At 42.5% G+C, this 21,521-nt stretch overlaps 1 protein-coding gene across 1 annotated transcript; it reads right to left on the bottom strand.

Moving 5' to 3' along the window:
- Positions 1-396: 396 nt before the first annotated feature.
- tmem110l (transmembrane protein 110, like) lies at positions 397-18,254 on the bottom strand. Its single transcript, XM_029761193.1, has 8 exons — positions 17,746-18,254; positions 15,485-15,533; positions 15,181-15,276; positions 14,719-14,840; positions 13,554-13,666; positions 12,673-12,756; positions 12,121-12,252; positions 397-2,101 (listed from the first exon to the last, which is right to left on the bottom strand). Exons 1-8 carry the CDS (start codon positions 17,933-17,935, stop codon positions 1,985-1,987), a joined length of 903 nt encoding a protein of 300 aa, XP_029617053.1. The 5' UTR covers positions 17,936-18,254; the 3' UTR covers positions 397-1,984.
- Between the last annotated feature and the right edge of the window lie 3,267 nt (positions 18,255-21,521).

Below are 21,521 nucleotides of genomic sequence, written 5' to 3'. Positions count from 1 at the left end.
AATTGCGTTTAACAGCCGCATTGTCTACAACTCATATTGGGACTGAATCCAGGCCTTAGTCATTGCAGGAAGGCAGGCTCTTTGCATGCTAGGTTTAGGCGCTAACTGGGAGAGCAAACAACTAAACCTGGTCAAGCTCAAGTGGCAACACTCTGCTTAGGATCACACCTGGTCACACCAGACACCCCCTAACTAACTCTCTCCTCTACCGGTCCCTGTGCCAATGACTAGCTCCCCCTCTAACCGCCCCCCTCACCCCTTCTGTCATCAGTTTGGGGTCAAAGGCCTGCTGCCCCCACCCACACAGGTGTACTACTCTGCGTCCCGCTCAGGTGTGTCATCGAGCTCAGGGGCCACCGGGCTGACCCGAGCCACCAAAGGTATTCAACACTCGTGTTTTTTTTATTATACAATTTTACTTGAATTTAAATTATAATACAAACAATAGTGACAACGGTTAAGACAAAAGACAAAGACATTTTTCTTGTATCATCAATGAATCATGAATATATTATAGCAACATGGCACTTTCAAGTGGATATCCATTAAACATTCAGTCACAATTCAAAATTCTGTTTCCACAAAACACATACATGATGGATTGGAGTAACGCTAAATAAAATAGATATTATAGACAGAGCATGTGAGTAATTTTTTTACAGTGAATAATTAACATAAATGTAGTGGTGCAGGTCCTCACAGTAGCTGTTCTACACATTTGAGGTCACGTGAAATGGCAGTCTCACAATCAGAATCTTTCACATCACTAAGACATTAAATGGTTTCAGGAACATAATTAAATTAATACAAAAATGGCAGTATTGTATTTTCATGTTAGAGTTAACAGCTCAATGATTGAGAAATGTGATCTATAAGAATGAACATAAAATGGTAAACTGAACACTATTTTGATATCTCAGGTAATCTCTGAATTCACTGTGATCATTTCTGTGATACCACTTTAAAATCTCCCATTACATGTCATTACCACAGGTTTAACCCCAAGTAATATGAATACAATAAAATATGTAAAATAGACAAAAGAAATAAGAAAATACATTACAAAGTTCAAAATCACTCCATATCACTAAGCTCTTTAGTTCATAGTAGAAACATTGCAAATATTTGTATAAATCCAAATCAATCCCAAATGGACATCCATGAGGAATATAAAATGATCTGGTCCATTTTCCACATAGAATACAATTTTCCGCCTTATTAAGCATCTTCTGGAGACAGTGTGAAAAACTGTTCCAGACCAGACTACTACAGTCCAACTCAGAGATAAAACTTTTCCAACTTTAAGGTCCAACTCCTCCAGCTGAGTTACAATAGTCTGACAACTGATCTGAGTGGACGTGATAGGTGAAATCAATGACTGAAACTATCCAGCCCTTCTACCTGTTAGTGGCGAAGGAGGAAAGGAGACAAGGACACTAGTAGTGGATTCTACTTAATACTACAGGTCCAAAACAGACTTTTAACGTATTTAATTACAGACCATTAGACGCTGTATGTCAAGGTTTGAACTAAGCAGTAATCTGTATGATGAAGGAAAACAGAGCAGATTGTACTGTCAAAGAGCTCTTTGGAGATCAACAAACACCCTTTTCACAAAATCCCCCGAGAGAGGACAGATTTACTCTTTCATCATCACTGTCGTGTTCCCTCAAGCTCACACTGTGCTCTCTAATTATCTCCATTACGAGACACTTTATAGCCCCACCAAGCTTTTTGTTTCGGTAAACAGGGACTGCAAGGTTGAAGGACTTTTTTTCTTCTTCTTCATCATAAAGCATAGTTCATATAACATTCAACATCCTCATAACAGCCAAGTCATCAAAGACATCATTGGGATGTGTACAATGAAAAAAAGCAAATCTGTGTGATCTGGAAGGAGCGTACATTCACACATCCGTGCTCGCGTTTGTGTGTGGCGCGGGTCAGCGTATGTGTCAGGGTCTTGTAGAGAAGGATACCAGAGCTACACCTCCACCCAGCTTGATATTATGCCCACTACTGGAAGGCTAGAGTGGGACCCTCCTCGAACCATTGTTGAACTATCCTCCTCCTCAGTGTCTGTCTCGACTGTCAACAGGACCTGGATGAGGGAGAAACACGTCAGAGAATAGATACACAAACAGAGACACCGTCACACAAACACGTGAGCAGCTGTCTGCCAAGATGAGGTGATGTGTCCAGGTCTGGTGTGCTGTTATTCCCACTCCAAGGCTATAAAATCCCACTTTATTCCCAGTCTGGAATATTGTCCAGACCACTGCTCCACCACATATAATCCCAACAGAGCAGAATTCCAATTTCATACAGTTTATGGAAAGGCCATTATGGCATAATAAATCCACAAACAGAAAGTATTCAGACCCCTTGACTTTTTCCACATTTTGTTACATTACGGCCATATTCTAAAATTGATTCAATACTTTTTTTACAAATCTACACACAACACCCCTTAATGACAAAGCGAAAACAGGTTTAGACATTTTTGCACATTTATTACAAATAAAAAAACAGAAATATCAAATTTACATACGAATTGCTATGAGACTCGAAATTGATCTCAAGTGCTTGCTGTTTCCATTTATCATCCTTGAGATGTTTCTACAACTTGATTGGAGTCAACTTGTTGTAAATTCAATTGATTGGACGTGATTTGGAAAGGCACACACACACCTGTCTATGTAAGGTCCCACAGTTGACAGTGCCTGTCAGAGCAAAACCCAAGCCATGAGGTCAAAGGAATTGTCTGTAGAGCTCCGAGACAGGATTCTGCCGAGGCACAGATCTGGGGAAGGATACCAAAAAATGTCTGCAGCATTGAACGCCAAACTGAGCAATCAGGGAGAAGGGCCTTGGTCATGGATGTCACCAAGAACCAGACGGTAACTCTGACAGAGCTCCATAATTCCTCTGTGGAACATCTCTGCAGCACTCCACCAATCAGGCCTTTATGGTAGTGGCCAGATAGAAACCACTCCTCAGTAAAAAGCACAACAGCCCACTTGGAATTTCCAAAAGGCACCTAAAGGACTCTGACCATGAGAAACAAGATTCTCTGGTCGGTTGAAACCAAAATTGAACTCTTTGGTTTGAATGCCAAGCGTCACGTCTGGAGGAAACCTGGCACCATCTCTATGGTGAAGCATTGTGGTGGCAGCATCTTGCTGTGGGGATGTTTTTCAGTGGCAGGGACTGGGAGATTAGTCAGGATCGAGGGAAAGATGAACGGAGCAAAGTACAGAGAGATCCTTGGTGAAAACCTGCTCCAGAGCACTCAGGACCGAGGCGAAGGTTCACCTTCTAACAGGACAACGACCCTAAGTATACATCCAAGACAACACAGGAGTGGCTTCGGGACATGTCTCTGAATGTCCTTGAGTGGCCCAGGCAGAGACCGGACTTGACCATCTCTGGAGAGACCCGATAATAGCTGTGCAGCGACCCTCCCCATCCAACCTAACATAGTTTGAGAGGGTCTGCAGAGAAAAATGGGAGAAACTCCCCAAATACAGATGGGCCAAGCTTGTAGCGTCATACCCAAGAAGACTCAAGGCTGTAATCACTGCCAAAAGGTTCTTCAACAAAGTACTGAGTAAAGGTTCTGAATACTTATGTCATTATGGGGTATGGTGTGTAGATCAGGCTTGCACATTTTGGGGAATTAATATTATTACCATTGAAATGTAGATGTTTTTTTGCATTGGATATACAGTGGCAAGAAAAAGTATGTGAACCCTTTGGAAATACCTGGATTTCTGCATAAATTGGTATCTGATCTTCATCTAGGTCACAACAATAGACAAAACACAGTCTGCTTAAACTAATAACACACAAACAATTATACATTTTCATGTCTTTATTGAACACACTGTGTAAACATTCACAGTGCAGGATGGAAAAAGTATGTGAACCCTTGGATTTAATAACTGGTTGACCCTCCTTTTGCAGCAATAACCTCAATCAAACATTTTCTGTAGTTGCAGATCAGACCTGCACAACGGTCAGGAGGAATTTTGGACCATTCCTCTTTACAAAACTGTTTCAGTTCAGCAATATTCTTGGGATGTCTGGTGTGAATTGCTCTCGATGTCATGCCACAGCATCTCAAATCAAGTTCAGGTCAGGACTCTGATTGGGCCACTCCAGAAGGCATATTTTCTTCTGTTGAAGCCATTCTGTTGTTGATTTACTTCTGTGTTTTTGGTTGTTGTTCTGTTGCATCACCCAACTTCTGTTGAGCTTCAAGACATTCTCCTGCAAAATGTCTTGATGAACTTGGGAATTCATTTTTCTGTTGATGATAGCAAGCAGTCCAGGCCCTGAGGCAGCAAAGCAGCCCCAAACCATGATGTTCCCTCTACCATAGTTTACAGATGGGATGAGGTTTTGATGTTGGTGTTCTGTGCCTTTTTTTCTCCACACATAGTGTTGTGTGTTCCTTCCAAACAACTCAACTGTTGTTTAATCTGTCCACAGAATATTTTGCAAGTAGCGCTATGGAACATCCAGGTGCACCGTAGCAAACGTCAGACGTGCAGCAATGTTTTTTTGGACAGCAGTGGCTTCTTCCGTGGTGTCTTCCCATGAACACCATTCTTGTTTAGTGTTTTACGTATCATAGACTCGTCAACAGAGCATGTTAGCATGTTACAGAGATGTCTGTAAGTCTTTAGCTGACACTCTAGGATTCCTCTTAACCTCACTGAGCATTCTGCACTGTGCTTTGCAGGACGGCCACTTCTAGGGATGGTAGCAACAGTGCTGAACTTTCTCCATTTATAGACAATTTGTCATACCATGGACTGATGAACATCAAGGCTTTTAGAGATACTTTTGCAACCCTTTCCAGCTTTATGCAAGTCAACAATTCTTAATCTTAGGTCTTCTGAGATCTCTTTCGTTCGAGGCAAGGTTCACATCAGGCAATGCTTCTTGTGAATAGCAAACTCAAATTTTGTGAGTGTTTATTACAAGGCAAGGCAGCTCTAACCAACATCTCCAATCTCGTCTCAATGATTGGACTCCAGGTTAGCTAACTCAAATTAGCTTTTGGAGAAGTCCTTAGCCTAGGCGTTCACATACTTTTTCCAACCTACACTGTGAATGTTTAAATGATGTATTCAATATAGACAAGAAAAGTACAATGATTTGTGTGTTATTAATTTAAGCACACCATGTTTGTCTATTGTTGCGACTTAAGATGAAGATCAGATCCAATTTGATGACCAATTTATGCAGAAATCCAGGTAATTCCAAAGGGTTCACATACTTTTTCTTGCCACTGTATTTACCATATAATTTGGAGACAGAAACAAACTGTTTACCTTAACATATGTAGACATAATTGCAAATGATTAAATCCTTCCAATAGAAATAAAAAAAAAATGTACTTACAAATTGAATTTTGATTAAAAGAGTTGACTCTTCACATGAGATGATTTCACTGAACAACAAAAGGGAATTTTGAATGATCCCCGATGATCCATTGCATCTCCCAAAAACGTTTTCAACATACATCTGTAAAATGGTAGTCTAGAAACTAAAGCTTTGGTTGTCTTCCTCTCAGGCTTCCATGTCTTCTCCCTGGACCTCCTCAATGTCCACCTCTTGAACGTCAGACTCTGAGGCCTCATCTTCACTGTCACTTTCCAACCTTGTTGAGGATGGCTCGTTGTCAGGCTCAAAAAGTCTCACATTTTCCCAGATGGCCACCGATCTTTCAACCCTTGTATTGGTCAGCCTGTTGGTCAGCTTTGGTGTGTGTTCCCAAACAAGGACCAGTTGTGCTCTGAGGCTGATGTTGGTGGGATTTGGAGGATTTTTTATTTATTACTTTTTTATTTAAACTTTATTTAACTAGGCAAGTCAGTTAACATTCTTACTTACAATGACGGCCTAGGAACAGTGGGTTAACTGCCTTGTTCAGGGGCAGAACGACAGATTTTTACCTTGTCAGCTTGGGGATTCGACCGAGCAACCTTTCGGTTACTGGCCCAACGCTCTAACCACTAGGTTACCTGCCCGCCCGATGATGGAGGCAACAGGGGAAAGAGCCTCAGATCCACAAAGTTCTTTCCAGCAGGTGGCTGATGAGATATGTTGGCACGACTGCCATATTGCATCTCCATCCCAAAGCCCTTGCTTGGAAGTGTACTTTGCCAGATTGACAAGAACCTTTCCCTCATCCAGGCCAAGGTGGCGAGACACAGTAGTGATGACACCATAGGCCTTGTTGATCTCTGCACCAGACAGGATGCTTTTGCCAGCATACTTGGGGGTCCAACATGTACGCTGCGGCATGTATGGGCTTCAGGCACACGTCTTCACGCTTTTTGATGCATTTCAGAACTGCAGTTTCCTCTGCTTGGAGCAACAGTGAAGTGGGCAGGGCAGTACAGATTTCTTCTCTTACATCTGCAAGCAGAGTCTGAACATCAGACAGGATGGCATTGTCTCCCTCAATCCGTGCAATGGCTACTGCTATAGCTTTCAGGCTTCTTACCACTCTCTCCCAAAACATATCATCGAGGAGGATCCTCTAGATGGGGCACTGTCCATATCAGCAGACTGTGATATGGACATTTCTTGGAGAGACTCCATCCCCTCCAGGAGACTGTCAAACATGATGACAACACCACCCCAACAGGTGTTGCTGGGAAACTTCAATGTGGTGCTCTTATTCTTCTCACTTTGCTTGGTGAGGTAGATTGCTGCTATAAAACTTGATGACCCTTCACATACCTAACCATTTCCTTGGCTCTCTTGTAGAGTGTATCCATTGTTTTCAGTTACATGATGCAGATTCAATGCATGAGCAGTACAGCCAATAGGTGTGATGTGAGGGTAAGCCTCCTCCACTTTAGACCAAGCAGCCTTCATGTTCGCAGCATTGTCTGTCACCAGTACAAATACCTTCTGTGGTCCAAGGTCATTGATGACTGCCTTCAGCTCACCTGCAATGTAGAGACCAGTGTGTGTGTTGTCTCTTGTGTCTGTGCTCTTGTAGAATACTGGTTGAGGGGTGGAGATGATGTAGTTAATTATTCCTTGCCCACAAACATTCGACCACCCATCAGAGATGATTGCAATACAGACTGCTTTCTCTATGATTTTCTTGACCTTCACTTGAACTCTGTTGAACTCTGCATCCAGCAAATGAGTAGATAAAGCATGTCTGGTTGGAGGGGTGTATGCTGGGCGAAGAACAATCAGAAATCTCTTCCAATACACATTGCCTGTGAGCATCAGAGGTGAACCAGTTGCATACACAGCTCGAGCAAGACATTCATCAGCAGGAGGACCATGAGCTGTTGCTATCGATAAGCTGTCTGATTAATCATTTTCACCTCGAATAGAAGTAGAGGGACTTTTGTCAGAGGTTGCTTGTTGTGAGCGCTGAGGGAACTTTATGCACTTGGCCAGATGATTCTGCATCTTTGATTGCATTCTCACATATGATTTGGCACAGTATTTGCAAATGTACACAGTTTTTCCTTCTACATTAGCTGCAGTGAAATGTCTCCACACATCAGATAGTGCCCGTGGCATTTTCCTGTAAAAAGATTTTTGTAGAAAATAAATAAAAATACAATTCCATGTACAGATAAATAGTTAAGCAGTTAGATTAAACAACTCCTTTGTAAGATAAATGTTTTAAAATGAAACATGTATTAAACAGGTGAATTAACACTCCGCAGTTAGCAGGCTCAAGCAAGCTAAAACCCACATGGTAGCAAAAACTAACTAGCAGAAATTGTTAACAAGTTAGAAATGATTTAAACACACTTTGCTGTAGGCTACTATTTACTAGTTAACAAAAAAAGAATGTATGTCATAAAATATATTCACCCCACCCAGTATTGTAATCAAAACTTACCAGAAAGCATGTAGTCCTTGGCTCAGACAGTGTGGTAGTGTGGGCTCAATAGCATCTCATTAGTGTGCAAGATCTTGAGAATCAGCTGTACATGTGATGGAAGAATGCACTGTGCATGTGATGGAAGAATGCACTGTGCATGCAGAGGGTTGCAATTCCATTGAATTGGGGATAGTTTGGGATACACAAGACCTAGAATTGCCTTGTGTATCCCACAAAAAAAGTTCATAAGATAACTTTTTAATGAATTTCATGCAAAATTTCCAGGCTTAACTTCCCATGGCAAATTTCTGGAAGAATTCTGGAAATTTACCGGAAAGTTTCTGACCCTTTGCAACCCTAGCGTAGATTGATGAGGGGAAAAACAATTTAATCCATTTTAGAATAAGGCTATAAGGTAACAAAATGTGGAAAAAGTCAAGGGGTCTGAATATTTTCCGAATGCACTGTATGCTGGATACAGAGACATCTTGGATGAGATTATGGTAGTGTGTGCATGCATGTGTGCGCAATGTAGACATCTTGGATGAGATTATAGTAATGGGAGAAGCAGAGGCAGAAAGGGGGCTTGCCCAGCCTTCCTCTCCCCAATATAAAGCCAATCCCAAATAAATCTTCATTCAGATACACTCAAACCAAGAGGCCAGACTATCGATTCTGTCTGTGTTTCTCAAACATTTTGTTATGATAAAAGTAAAACAGCCTACTCTGAACACCATATGGCCACAGCTGACCAAGGATGAAATCATTCCCCAACACTATCCTACAGACCGTGTCAGGAACTGAAATCAAACTGATTGCACACAAGACTATTGCCCAACCAAACTCCCAACAGTTCTGCCTAATCAATGCCCTCCTCTCTCCCATGGACATAGTTCTCTCCCTCTTTCTATGACATCAATGAATGGAAATTAATTCCAAATGTCACTTTTATTCCCGGGATGAAGGGATGATTTGTTGCTGCTTGGCAGAGTACCAGGGACGAGGAGGGAGAGAGAAACACTGCCAGTCTGTCATAATCATTGTGACTCCAGAGAGAGGATGAGAAAGAGAGAGAGGACAGATCGAGAGAGTGTACAGTAACACATTGAATGCTGTGTAGGAGGTCAATTCTGTCCGATTACCCAACACAGAAGGCTTCTGTCGACAGTCTCACTACTCCAATATACAGTACATGATTTCACAGCCACTCAACTAGAACACTATACACCCACTGGAGACAGTTAACTAATATCATAATGTCAACACTATTCACCACATACTAACGGTTCTCCCACCAAATCCAATGAAACAAGATGATCACACACTTACGGTAGACTACATCAACACATTAGGAGCAACTCTAGAACAGAGAAGACCCTTGACTCAACGATGTGACAACTGTCAGGTCGATCTAGCGCCATACATCCATCACTCGTGTCTTACCAAACAAGGAATGTCGATAACATTGCTGTGATAATCAGACTCTTATTTTCCAGAACAACAGGGACAAGTAGGACATTGACTCAATTTCACACGACAACACGGGTAACGGACCCACAGAGAAACAACACCACAAATTGACGGGAGAAAACAGAGACAAGCAAAAATGGAGAGAAAGGGGGAGAGGAGGTCAGGGGGGGGGGGGTCCCTGACTCAGTCTTTCCTTGACAGTAACTATGTGGGCCGGTTGCCCTTTAGACCGAGTGTGTGTGTGTGTGGGGGGGGGGGGCTCCCATAAAACAGGTGCAGACAGGCTAAATCACTGTGACAAACACTCCGTTTCTTTTCTTTCTCAACAAACACAGACATCTTGAGCCAGTGTTCCATGGGGATGTGGAGTGTTATGGTGATGTTTGGTGGGAAAGTCTCTCTTACACCCATGGGCTTTAATGTTTCATCATCAAACGGCGTCCCTTCATGATCCCACAGAGCAGTAGCACTCAGAGATCTGCAGTCCCCTCTTATGGTTAACTGTAGGGCTAGCCCCAATTATTTGACTGGTCGATTGTTTGGGCGATAGGCTGGCAACCAAGATTTTTTAGTCGAGCAGTAGCAAATATACACTACATGACCAAAAGTATATGGACACCTGCTAGTCAAACATCTCATTTCAAAATCATGGGCATTAATATGGAGTTGGTCCCTCCTTTGCTGCTATAACAGCCCCCACTCTTCTGGGAAGGCTTTCCACTAGATGTTGGAACATTGAATGGAAGCAAGTACCCACAGCAGCCTCAAGAGCATTAGTGAGGTCGGGCACTGATGTTGGGCAATTAGGCCTGGCTCGCAGTCAGCGTTCCAATTCATCCCAAAGGTGTTCGATGTAGTTGAGGCCAGGGCTCTGTGCAGGCCAGTCAAGTTCTTCCACACAAATCTCGACAAACCATTTCTGTATGGACCTCGCTTTGTGCACGGGGGCATTGTCATGCTGAAACAGGAAAGGGCCTTCCCCAAACTGTTGCCACAAAGTTGGAAGCACAGAATCGTCTAGAATATTATTGTATGTCGTGTTAAGATTTCCCTTCACTGGAACTAAGTAAGGGGCCTAGCCCAAACCATGAAAAACAGCCCCTGACCATTATTCCTCCTCCACCAAACTTTACAGTTGGCACTATGCGTTGGGGCAGGTAGCGTTCTCATGGTATCTGCCAAACCCAAATTATTTCGTCGGACTGCAAGATGGAGTCCAACGGCGGCGAGCTTAACACCACTCCAGCCGACAGACGCTTGGGCAATGCGCATGGTGATCTTAGGCTTATGTGTGCCATGTAAACCCATTTCATTAAGCTCCCGACGAACAGTTATGTGCGGACGTTGCTTTCAGAGGCAGTTTGGAACTTGGTTGTGAGTGTTGCAACCCAAGGAATGTCGATTTTTACACAGTACAGCACTCGGCGGTCCCATTCTGTGAGTTTTTGTGGCCTACCATCTCGCGGCTGAGCTGTTGTTGCTCCTAGCTTCCACTTCACAATAACAGGACTTACAGTCGACCAGGGCAGCTCTAGCAGGGCAGAAATTTAAAAACTGACTAGTTAGAAAGGTGGAATCCGATGACGGCTCCACGTTGAAAGTCACTGAACAATTCACTACGGGTCTATGGAGAATACATAACTGTGTGCTCGAACAATCTGATAGTATTTCTGATTGGTTTAATGCACGATCACCAATGAACTGCAGAGCTTCTCAAAGTAATTTTTTCTTCACTTCAAACAGCAAGAAAACAAATTATGTTTTTACATCCATTGAAAATGACAATTCCTCAATGTATTTAAAAAAAATCTCTCTCCCTTTCAATAACCACTCAGCGTAAAAGGGGAAAATGCCATGCTCTGATCCTGTGGAAACATCATAAAAATAGTCCTACATGATTACTTCTTATCCCTTACGCAAATAGCCTACAGCTGTGTCTCTTCCAAGCTCACTAGCATAGACAACTTTGAGGGCCCAAAATATTTTATACAATGTTGCAAGGAGTTTCAGGCCAGACCCAAGTTAATAGTTTATACAATGTTTCAAGTTCGCTGCAGACAGGTCATGCGTAGCCAATGTGATTTATAGGATTTTTTTTTTTTTTTTTTTTTTGCATTTTATTTTTTTAAAAAATTTTTTTTTTTTTAAATCGGGACAGTTTCTACCTGCAGGCAGCAATGTTTTTATTTGTTGGCTTTTTAGGCTATTTTTACATAGATGGCAATAGAAGTTACTTTTTAGGTTTGTATCATTTTCATTTGGATAGAATTATGATTAAACACATGACAATGATTTTGAGGTACGAAGACGTTTTTTATAAATGAAACTGTTCCACAAAAATGTGCATATGAAAACCATAACTGGCACACAGATCGGTAGAAATGGTAAGATAAATTGGCATTCCACATGAGAAATGTTGCCGACTTATCATGTAGCCTATTACCAGCAACTTCAGGAGAGTAACGGCAGAATCTGCGAAAGCCATGAGGAGGATGGTCAGGACAGGTTAAGGTTTTTTTCGTCTGGTTATCTTGATCTCTGGCTCCCTCTTCAGTCATTTGTGTCTTATTTCATCAAACCGTGAGCTTAAAGCATCAGACAAGCTCAATGCATATATAGCTGATTTTATTAAAAACACAGAGTGTTTCTATATTTTTTTTAAACATATATATGGAAAAATACACGTTTTAAAATTGGTCGAAAGAACAGACGGCTTTTGGTCGACCAAGATTAATTATTTTTGTCGGGGACATCTCTAGTTAACTGACTCTCACCCGTGACTCGTCGCCGGTAACCCACGGCGCCATGGAGTCGACCTTGGTTGAGGAGTCGCAGGAGTCGACCAGGCTCTTCAGAGTCTTGTACTTCCTCATCATCAGACTGTCCACCACCCAGAACATGATGGACTACAGAGGGTCACACAGAGAACAAACTCAGTCAGTAAAACCGGTGCAGTGGTGGACGCAGAATGGTCATGTACTGTACAATCACTGTAGCCTAGTAAGCCTGCATATTGTATTCTGTAAACTTTATGCAGGTTTTCTATCCAAAAATACAAGCCTTGTGGACTGTCTGGGATACTACATATACCACAGGAGTTTTGTGGTACCTTAATTGGGGAGGACGGCTCATAGTAATGGCTGGAATGGAATGAATAGAATGGTATCAAACTCAAACGCATGGTTTCCATGTGTTTAATACCATTCCATTCACTCCATTCCAGACATTATTATGAGCCGTCCTTCCCTCAGCAGCCTCCTGTGACATATACACAACATTATGCAGAGTGTTCGTGCACGCTGGTTGAGACTGAAGGTGAGACTCACATTGACAATGAAGGGCACGATGAGCATGACCAACACAAGCTCCACCTGAGGGTTAGGGATGTAGTCCAGCAACACAGACTGCAGCTGGAACAGCAGCGCGCAGAGAAACACAGCGTCACAACACACACACTTTCAATTTGGGCAGGGCAAAATAACAGGCTCGTTACACAAGCGACTGCCATCCAATGCCATTTAGATCGTCAATGTTTTGCACTATAATAGAAGGAGCATCTCTTTGGCTCTCTACTGTGTAACATGAGTGAGATTGGAGGTAATGTGATGATTACGTGGTATTCACCATGTCAGAGAGAGATAGAGAGAGAGCATTTTTCTAAGTATTCGATTTGTCTGGGATAGCTATGTTAATGACAGTTTGGGCTGCCGGTGCCCCCCCCCCCCCCCACCACCACCCTTTTCCCTGGGAAAAAAAGACCCCAGTGTCCAAAAGAAATGTGTACTGAAAATAGCTAAACGACTCTTCAAGAGAGGAGCAGTGAACAGAGCAACAATGACCCTAAAACACAAAGGAGGTTTGAGCAGGTGATCCACAGCCTCAAACAAATAAACAACCAAACAAGACTCTAGTCCCCGAGGCCAGATGATATTCATTTGGCTGAAGGTCAATGTTCCCATTCTGTTCAAAGGACAACTCTTTCTCTTTGTTCTCTCCAAAACCTTTCATCCTCCCTTTGTTTTTCAGGCTTGACTTTTTGTTAACTTTAAATTGTCACCAGAGATTTCAAACACAGAACAGAGAAGAAAGAACATGATTGACACTTCTGCTCTCTCCCTCGAGTGGGTAGAGTCTCTCAGTTCTCTCAGGATCTGGGTTAGCCCATGTTCCTGGAGCAGGTGATTGTGGGTACTGTGGGCCTACTCACGTTGGTCCATCCAGGAATGAGCAGGACCAAGCTGACAACACTCTTCTCCAGGACCATGATGAGAAGGTAGACACCACACTGCCCGAGCCATGCTGCGGCCTGGGGAGGGTCACCTGGTGAGACAGAACAGACCATTACTTAATGACCACACTGCAACTACATACACTGACCAACGGACTCAGATCGTCACCTAGGGAAGATCAGCCATAGAGAGGACAACACCAGACTGCCACAACCACACATTGACATTCATACACACAGACACACAAAACCCCACAAACTCAGTGTGCTGGTCTAAACACGTCCCACGTGTGCTATTTGCGTCTCTCTTTCATCTCAGTGTACACAGACAGGGACATGTCTCTGTCATTAACAAACACTCTACTCCTGGGAACCCAGCAGAGACAGACAAACAAGAGAGAGAGAGCGAGACAAACAAGAGAGAAAGAGAAGTGATACAGCAGAAAGAAGGGTATAAGAGAAACTGCGGAAAAAAAGGCAAAAGACAAAGCCTGCCATGATTGCATGATGTTGTTGTTCAGCTCTTTAAGAGGACAGAGTGGGTTTACACAAACAGCTACATGTCTTACTATTTGTTTAGTTTTCAGGACTAATAGTTATGACAGAGAGACAGTATTTCCAGCAGGCTTTTGGGGAAAAGGTCAGCACACAGAGAGAGCGTGATACAGATCGGATGGAAACTAAAGCCCACTAAAATATTTGGCCAGTGGTCAAGGCACAGCTGCATTTACAATCCGGTGGATCATAATAGTCAATGGAAAAACCAGCATGAAACAGAACCATGTGCAGATACAGTAGAAAAATGACCTTGTGGAATACAGTAGACTAACAGACTAACATTAAAATCTTATTTTGGTTCTGTATTCCGATTAAAACTTATGGACGTAACGAGTGCAGCAATTGGCTAGAACTTCATCCCACACTATTGTCACCGTCGCCCATCGGAGGATGTTTTTCATGCAATATTCTCATGAGCCTACAGGGGCCTCCAGTGGTGAAAGGAAGAAGTGTCAACCTTCATGAAATATTCAGAAAATGAACTGGCACAACCCTCTCCAATGACAGTCACAGAACAGTAGTAGTCTAAGCTTTGGCCAACCTCCAAACATTTGACACGACCTAAACAGATGTCTAGGAGACTCACCGTATTCTCCAAAGGTGAGCAGTGTGAACTGCTTGTACTCCACGATCCTGGAGACAACCTTGACCCCCGCCCAGATGACCAGCATGCCTAGCGTGGCATCGAGCAGGAAGTTCATCAGATACCTGTGGAAACCCACCAGCAAGCCAGTCAATTACTTGACATGGGGCAAAAGGTAGCCTAGCGGATAGAGCGTTGGGAAAGTAACCGAAAGGTCAGTGGTTGGAATACCCGAGCCGACAAGGTGAAAAATCTGTCAATGTGTCCTTGAGCAAGGCACTTAACACCTAATTTGCTCTAAGGGCACCATACTACTATGGTTGACTGTGTAAAACAACACATTTCACTGCACCCATCTGCTGTATGTGACAACAGAACATCTTATTTATTATCAGAATGATTGGTTGAGGCTTTAGATTGGCAAGTGGTCTCTGCCAACCTGTCCAATCACAGCTATGGACTCACAGGGAACAAGGGTCCATTTCTGTGAGGTTGGAGAGGAACACATTGGCGAAGTGGATGAAGAGAGCGCCAATGGCCTGCTTGGACGTGTCGTAAAACCTGTAGAGATGGGGTGAAATTTCGGACGGTCATCACCATGGTGACTTGTAATAGCCAGATACATAAGAGTCAAGCAACAAACATTGACCTCTCTAAATCTAATAGAATCTATGATCCTCAGCCATGTGATCAACCGACAGTCTCCTGTTCTTCCCTGGGGTTTGATACAGACTCTGATAAGAAATAGAAATAAAAACACCACTCTTACCAGATCCTCCATGGTCTTCTGATCCCTACGGGCTCACGGAACCTCTTCACTGTAGATAGAGAAAGAGATGGAGAGACGCAGTGAGAGAGAGACAGAGACAGCCATAGAAGACTGAAAAATGATATATTTGTGTGTGTGCACATGTCCTCTTGTGGGTCCAGGAGAGATGGATAAAGAATGGCACAGTCAGAACCACATGCTCCCTCAGTCCACCCATCCCCATCAGGACACTGGTAGCTCAGGGCTACGTGTCTAACAGGAACCCACTGTTCCTCTCTCCCCATCTAACACAAGGTCTGAGTGTGTGACTGTTCACATACCAACATCATGTTGTGGCTGCAGCTTGACTCATTATCAACCAAAAACTATCTGAAGGTTAGAATGCAAAGCCAGAATTGGTGCCTGGCATAAAATGATAGCAACTGTATCCAAGAACTTTGGCACGCAAAAGGTGGGGCCAGTGGTCTGTCAATGGGAGGAAGTCACCAAAATAGCCAAGAGGAAGAGGACTCTAAACAAAGATGAACGCATCTTGGCAAGTGGAGGAGAGGCATTGAGATGGACAGTGTAGCTCTGCAGTGCATACATTTACATTTACGTCATTTAGCAGACGCTCTTATCCAGAGCGACTTACAAATTGGTGCATTCACCTTATGATATCCAGTGGAACAACCACTTTACAATAGTACATCTATATCTCTTTTTTTTGGGGGGGGGGTTAGAAGGATTACTTAATCCTATCCCAGGTATTCCTTAAAGAGGTGGGGTTTCAGGTGTCTCCGGAAGGTGGTCATTGACTCCGCTGTCCTGGCGTCGTGAGGGAGCTTGTTCCACCATTGGGGTGCCAGAGCAGCGAACAGTTTTGACTGGGCTGAGCGGGAACTGTGCTTCCGCAGCGGTAGGGGGGCCAGCAGGCCAGAGGTGGATGAACGCAGTGCCCTTGTTTGGGTGTAGGGCCTGATCAGAGCCTGAAGGTACGGAGGTGCCGTTCCCCTCACAGCTCCGTAGGCAAGCACCATGGTCTTGTAGCAGATGTGAGCTTCAACTGGAAGCCAGTGGAGTGTGCGGAGGAGCGGGGTGACGTGAGAGAACTTGGGAAGGTTGAACACCAGACGGGCTGCGGAGTTCTGGATGAGTTGTAAGGGTTTAATGGCACAGGCAGGGAGCCCCGCCAACAGCGAGTTGCAGTAATCCAGACGGGAGATGAGAAGTGCCTGGATTAGGACCTGCGCCGCTTCCTGTGTAAGGCAGGGTCGTACTCTGCGAATGTTGTAGAGCATGAACCTACAGGATCGGGTCACCGCCTTGATGTTAGCGGAGAACGACAGGGTGTTGTCCAGGGTCACGCCAAGGCATACCAGTGCAGCGCTTGGCTGAGTAGACCCTCGATTTTCAGACTTGGGTACTCTGGCTGATAAAGTACTTACATGCATGCATACACACACACTGCTGGCTAAATATTGATATTCTTACTAATAAGTAACTGTGAGGAGGTAAAAGCTAATTGATCCTCCACTCACCTTTAGAGTCTGACCCCTTTCTGTCATAAATCACTCTGTTGTAATGTACATGACTACAAAATGTCATCCCACTGTAGATAGAGATAAAGACTGAGAGCCCATTCTCCTTATATTCAAAAAGGCATAGATGTATTCTGTAGGATTTTATGACCACCCTCTCAAAACTGTTTTTTCCATCATACAGCATAAACGTTCACCCCTGTCTTGAAGAGGCATTTCCATAATAAGAATAATACAAATGAAACGGGTTTATAGATTGTTAACAAGTAGTTCATAGTTTAAGGATAGTTTATATGTCTACAATAGTCTAATAGTTATAGGACACATTCGAGATCGTTTACATTTGTGTTGATGTGCCACTGATGATGGCTACCAGCGGCGTTGAATATTTGAAACCTGGCACATAAACGGATATGGGAAACATTCTTATAATATACTAATTAAATGGAATTACAAAGTAATTATATATGTATTATCAGCCTTATAAAGTGCAACAGCAGCCTATCGGATAGTAACGTCAAATAGCATAAACAAACAAACTGCCACGTGCTCACAGATGGAGTGTAGCTCTGCAGTAGATAACAGTGCGGTGCTTGGCTGAGTAGACCCTTGATTTTCCCTTTAGAAGTGATTTTTAAGTATTTTATTTGAAACATGATCTGCTATTTCGAAACAATACGTTAGCCTATACAATTATAAACAATTGAAACATTGTTACGTTCTCTTCTGAAAGATACTCACCCATCAATGTGCTGAAGGCAACTATGGCCAGCAACCCTTGAATCAAGACTCCGAATCTGTTCGTCAAAGCCCCGTTATCGCATCCCTGAGGGTTCGCCTTCGTAATGTCTGACATGTTCGAAATCTCAAAAGCTGCATTATTAAATAGTCTTTTGACCAGAAAAACACCATTGTATCCGTAAATGTCCATGTCGAATACTTTAAAAACACCCGTGGCAGACAAAGGACAGGGGGCACTTCCCCTGTTGTTTGCGAGGAGAAATTCCGTATATCCTCAAGAAAAACAAAACAACGAATTTGCCATGCTATCACTGCTCAATGTCTCTCTCGCGAAGTTAACACAAAAGTATTTTGCGAAATAAAAAGTCCCCGAAAATGCGAAACACTAAAGTTCGGAACAGGGGTAATTGTTCTACACCATATCAAATGTTTTTGAAAGCCACAACACCGCAAAATGCGGGATTCTGACGTCACCTCCTGCTGTTGAATTCCTTGGATCTCTCTGCGAGCGCAGGCGGTCTTTGTTCCTTTTGTTAATGCAGTCACGCGCCCCTGTCTCCGCAGTGGGGGGCCATCCGATGTCCCAAGCGCCATTTGAAATGCTCTTTATCAGTTACCACGTTCTAATCACATGTAGGCTATAGAGTTTAGGCTATCGTTTTATCTAAATGGACAACCTTTGTAATATGAATTATCTATAATACAGCAGTCAGATGATGTGCCCTACACATGATGAGAGACAACAATAGTGGATTTAACACTAAGCGTTGAGGTAGTCATTTTGACAGCATGTTAATTATATTTAAATATCTCTGTCGTTTTTAAACTAATGCCACCCTCAGTCATTTACTTTTCCTAAGTAAGTATATTTATCACATGCATTTGTTTTTAGAATTTCGAGATCAGAAACAGAATTTGGGTCATATCCAGTTTTAAAAGGACATGTATTTCTTTATTCTTCTCATTCACCAGCAGTCAGCCTGCTCAGCTGATGATGGCCCATCTAAACTACACCTAAACTATGTTGAAAATTATTTCACAAATATAATAATAGAGTTAGCCTAAATACAATATTAAATTGGCAATAATATGATGGGTGACAATATTGTCAATTGTCAAATTGAATATGAAGAGACATTGCAGTTTAGTTGGAATTGACACAGAGGCAGGGAAACAGAGCACCAAAAAGTGACTTTTTCAAATCCTTTGAGGCTCCTACAGAGTTACATGCCGGTAAGACCCTTTGACTTCTATATAGTATCAGAAAGAGCAGATTCTGAGGTTTCCAAAACATTTACCTGTGACAAATAACTCCAAAAATCTAAGAGATTATCTCTATTTCAAAATATCACCTTTTCCAAGAATAACTGGTCCATGTGCACCACAGATATCCTACACTAACATAAACCAATGAAAATGCTCTTTGATTTGTTTTATTGGGTAACATATTCTAATGTTACCCAAGCCTTCATAACACACAACCAAATGATTATTTGTGCAATAGTATATGACATGTGTTTATACGACTGTTATTTTGCAGTCAGAATAACTGCTCATTGACTCAAAGTGGGATCCCTCAAAGCCTTTCAAGTGTTAATAAGCAAAACGGACTTCGAATGGCCTTTAGTTTGAGATTAAGGGGCTGTGTGCATTAGTGCCTAGTCATGAAGCCACTTTTGTCCAGTTATGGAATGAGGAGGAAGTTGGCATCTAATTAATTACTGATTCATTACTTATTCAATCAATAGCCATAGCCTATGGGTTTGCAATAGGCCTATGGTATTTCATTCAATCCAATGGTTTATGATAGGCCTACTCCATGGTCATTGTCAAGGCAAACTAGATGAATTTGGGAGTTATTGAGTTATAGAGACAAACCATCACTTTTCTTCTGACTGGCACACAGACAAAGGGCAGTGGCCCGTGCAATGCATGCGTCGCACGTGGGGGATAATCCGTTCCCCCGCGCACTTGTTAAAGCCTCTTCTCTGGCAGATTAAACCGCGCGCTTCTAACCAACCATCTGTTACCAGCACCTCACCACCACGTGCACACGCACACTTCCCTCCACCGGGATGGACCCGGAGGCGCGAAGCCGCGGAGGGGCATTCGCTTCACCAGAGGGGTGCGGATGAGGCCGGTGGTGGCTAGGCAACTCAGACCAGTCGGTAGGCCTATCTGAGGGACTGCCTGCTTTTTTGTTTGAGTTGCAAGTGGAAGATGATGCTCATTCATTCTAGAACTGTTATGGGATGATGCCAGGAGGTTGCAGGGTTTCCCAAAATCATTATCCAACAAGTAGGTCTATATTGCGCAATTTTGTATTATTGTTTGATTTTACTCAAAGTCTATACCAAACATCTTAGCCTGACATTTTACAGGCCTAAAACCTCCACAATACACTGTTAAAGCTATAGTTCTCAAACAATCACACATAGTTTTAATGTACATTTATTTAGTCAAAAGAATATCCTCATAAGATATGATACCTAGTTCAAGACAGTTTAAAATGTGTTATATTTTATACCCTTATCATGTCTGTCTATTCCCATTCAGTTGGCGAGTGGGCCTACACACCCTCTACCACTAGAGGATAGTATTGACTATAGTAATGCTTGAACGCTATAACAATTATTTGATGAAATGAATAATCTTCCAAATAGAGTAGCCATGTTAAATATGTGTCAATAAGTGAGAGCAATAAAATGTCGACAGCCACTTCAGTACATGTAGGCATTCCCAAAAATGTGACAGTACAATAGGCCTGCTTCTAATGCAATATCCATTGAATGCGATGCTTTTGTTACATAGTCATGAAGATACACTGATCATATTAAGGTTGATAATACAATTCAATTTCTGGAAACTTAAAATGTTCATGCCTTGCTGAGTTGCCTTCAATTTGGGACTTTGGAGACATGGGCCGAACTGGGACCATATGAAGCCCTTATACCCCCAATTTGCTTCTGGACCCCATGAATACAAGGGTTTGGTTGACGGACAGAATGATCATGACATACTTTTATCAATGCATTGCTTATCAATGAATGTCAATGGGTTTATCTCATGTAGGCTACTCTAAGTGTTTTAATAAAGTGCATAAACGTTTTCAGTTTTCAGTCAACACAAATTGAGCTGTTAAAAAACGATAGCTTTTTAACTTATCTTTTAAATGAATACCATAAAATAAATACGACTTCTGTGCCGTATGTGACAGTGAATTCCCTTGTAATCAGTAAGACTGTCTCTCGTGCACACTAAACTTTGAGTTACGTTTCATTACATGTTGAATAGCATAATTCTTAATAAAAACACACAATTAACCGAAAGAAAAGGTTAGTATGTCAAGACACGACTGTAACAGTCAGAAACAGTGCCAATGTAATTCTCAAAGAAGGGGGTAGCACATGCATAGGCCTATACGTTTGTTTGTTCATTTATTTGAATGTCAAATAGTGGTCAGACAAGCATTTTTGGCTCCAGGCTTAAACAGGTTTTTATCTTTGACTATACAGTATGCCTATTGGCTTCTGTTGGGATTTGTGTATTGGACACTTATATTTCACATGTAAAAATACCCTTAATAGAAGATAGCCCGTATTTTTAAAACAATGAAACAATTAGTCTCGACAATAAAACACGTATTCGGAAATGTCATTACATCTCTCATGAATTGAGCTCCCGAGTGGCGCAGCATCTAAGGCACTGCATCTCAGTGCTAAAGGTGTCACTACAGACCCTGGTTCGATTCCAGGATGTATCACAACCGGCCGTGA

Source organism: Salmo trutta, chromosome 8, assembly GCF_901001165.1.
Source record: "Salmo trutta chromosome 8, fSalTru1.1, whole genome shotgun sequence".
Classification (NCBI taxonomy): domain Eukaryota; kingdom Metazoa; phylum Chordata; class Actinopteri; order Salmoniformes; family Salmonidae; genus Salmo; species Salmo trutta.
This window is presented reverse-complemented; position numbering and strand designations above follow the sequence as displayed.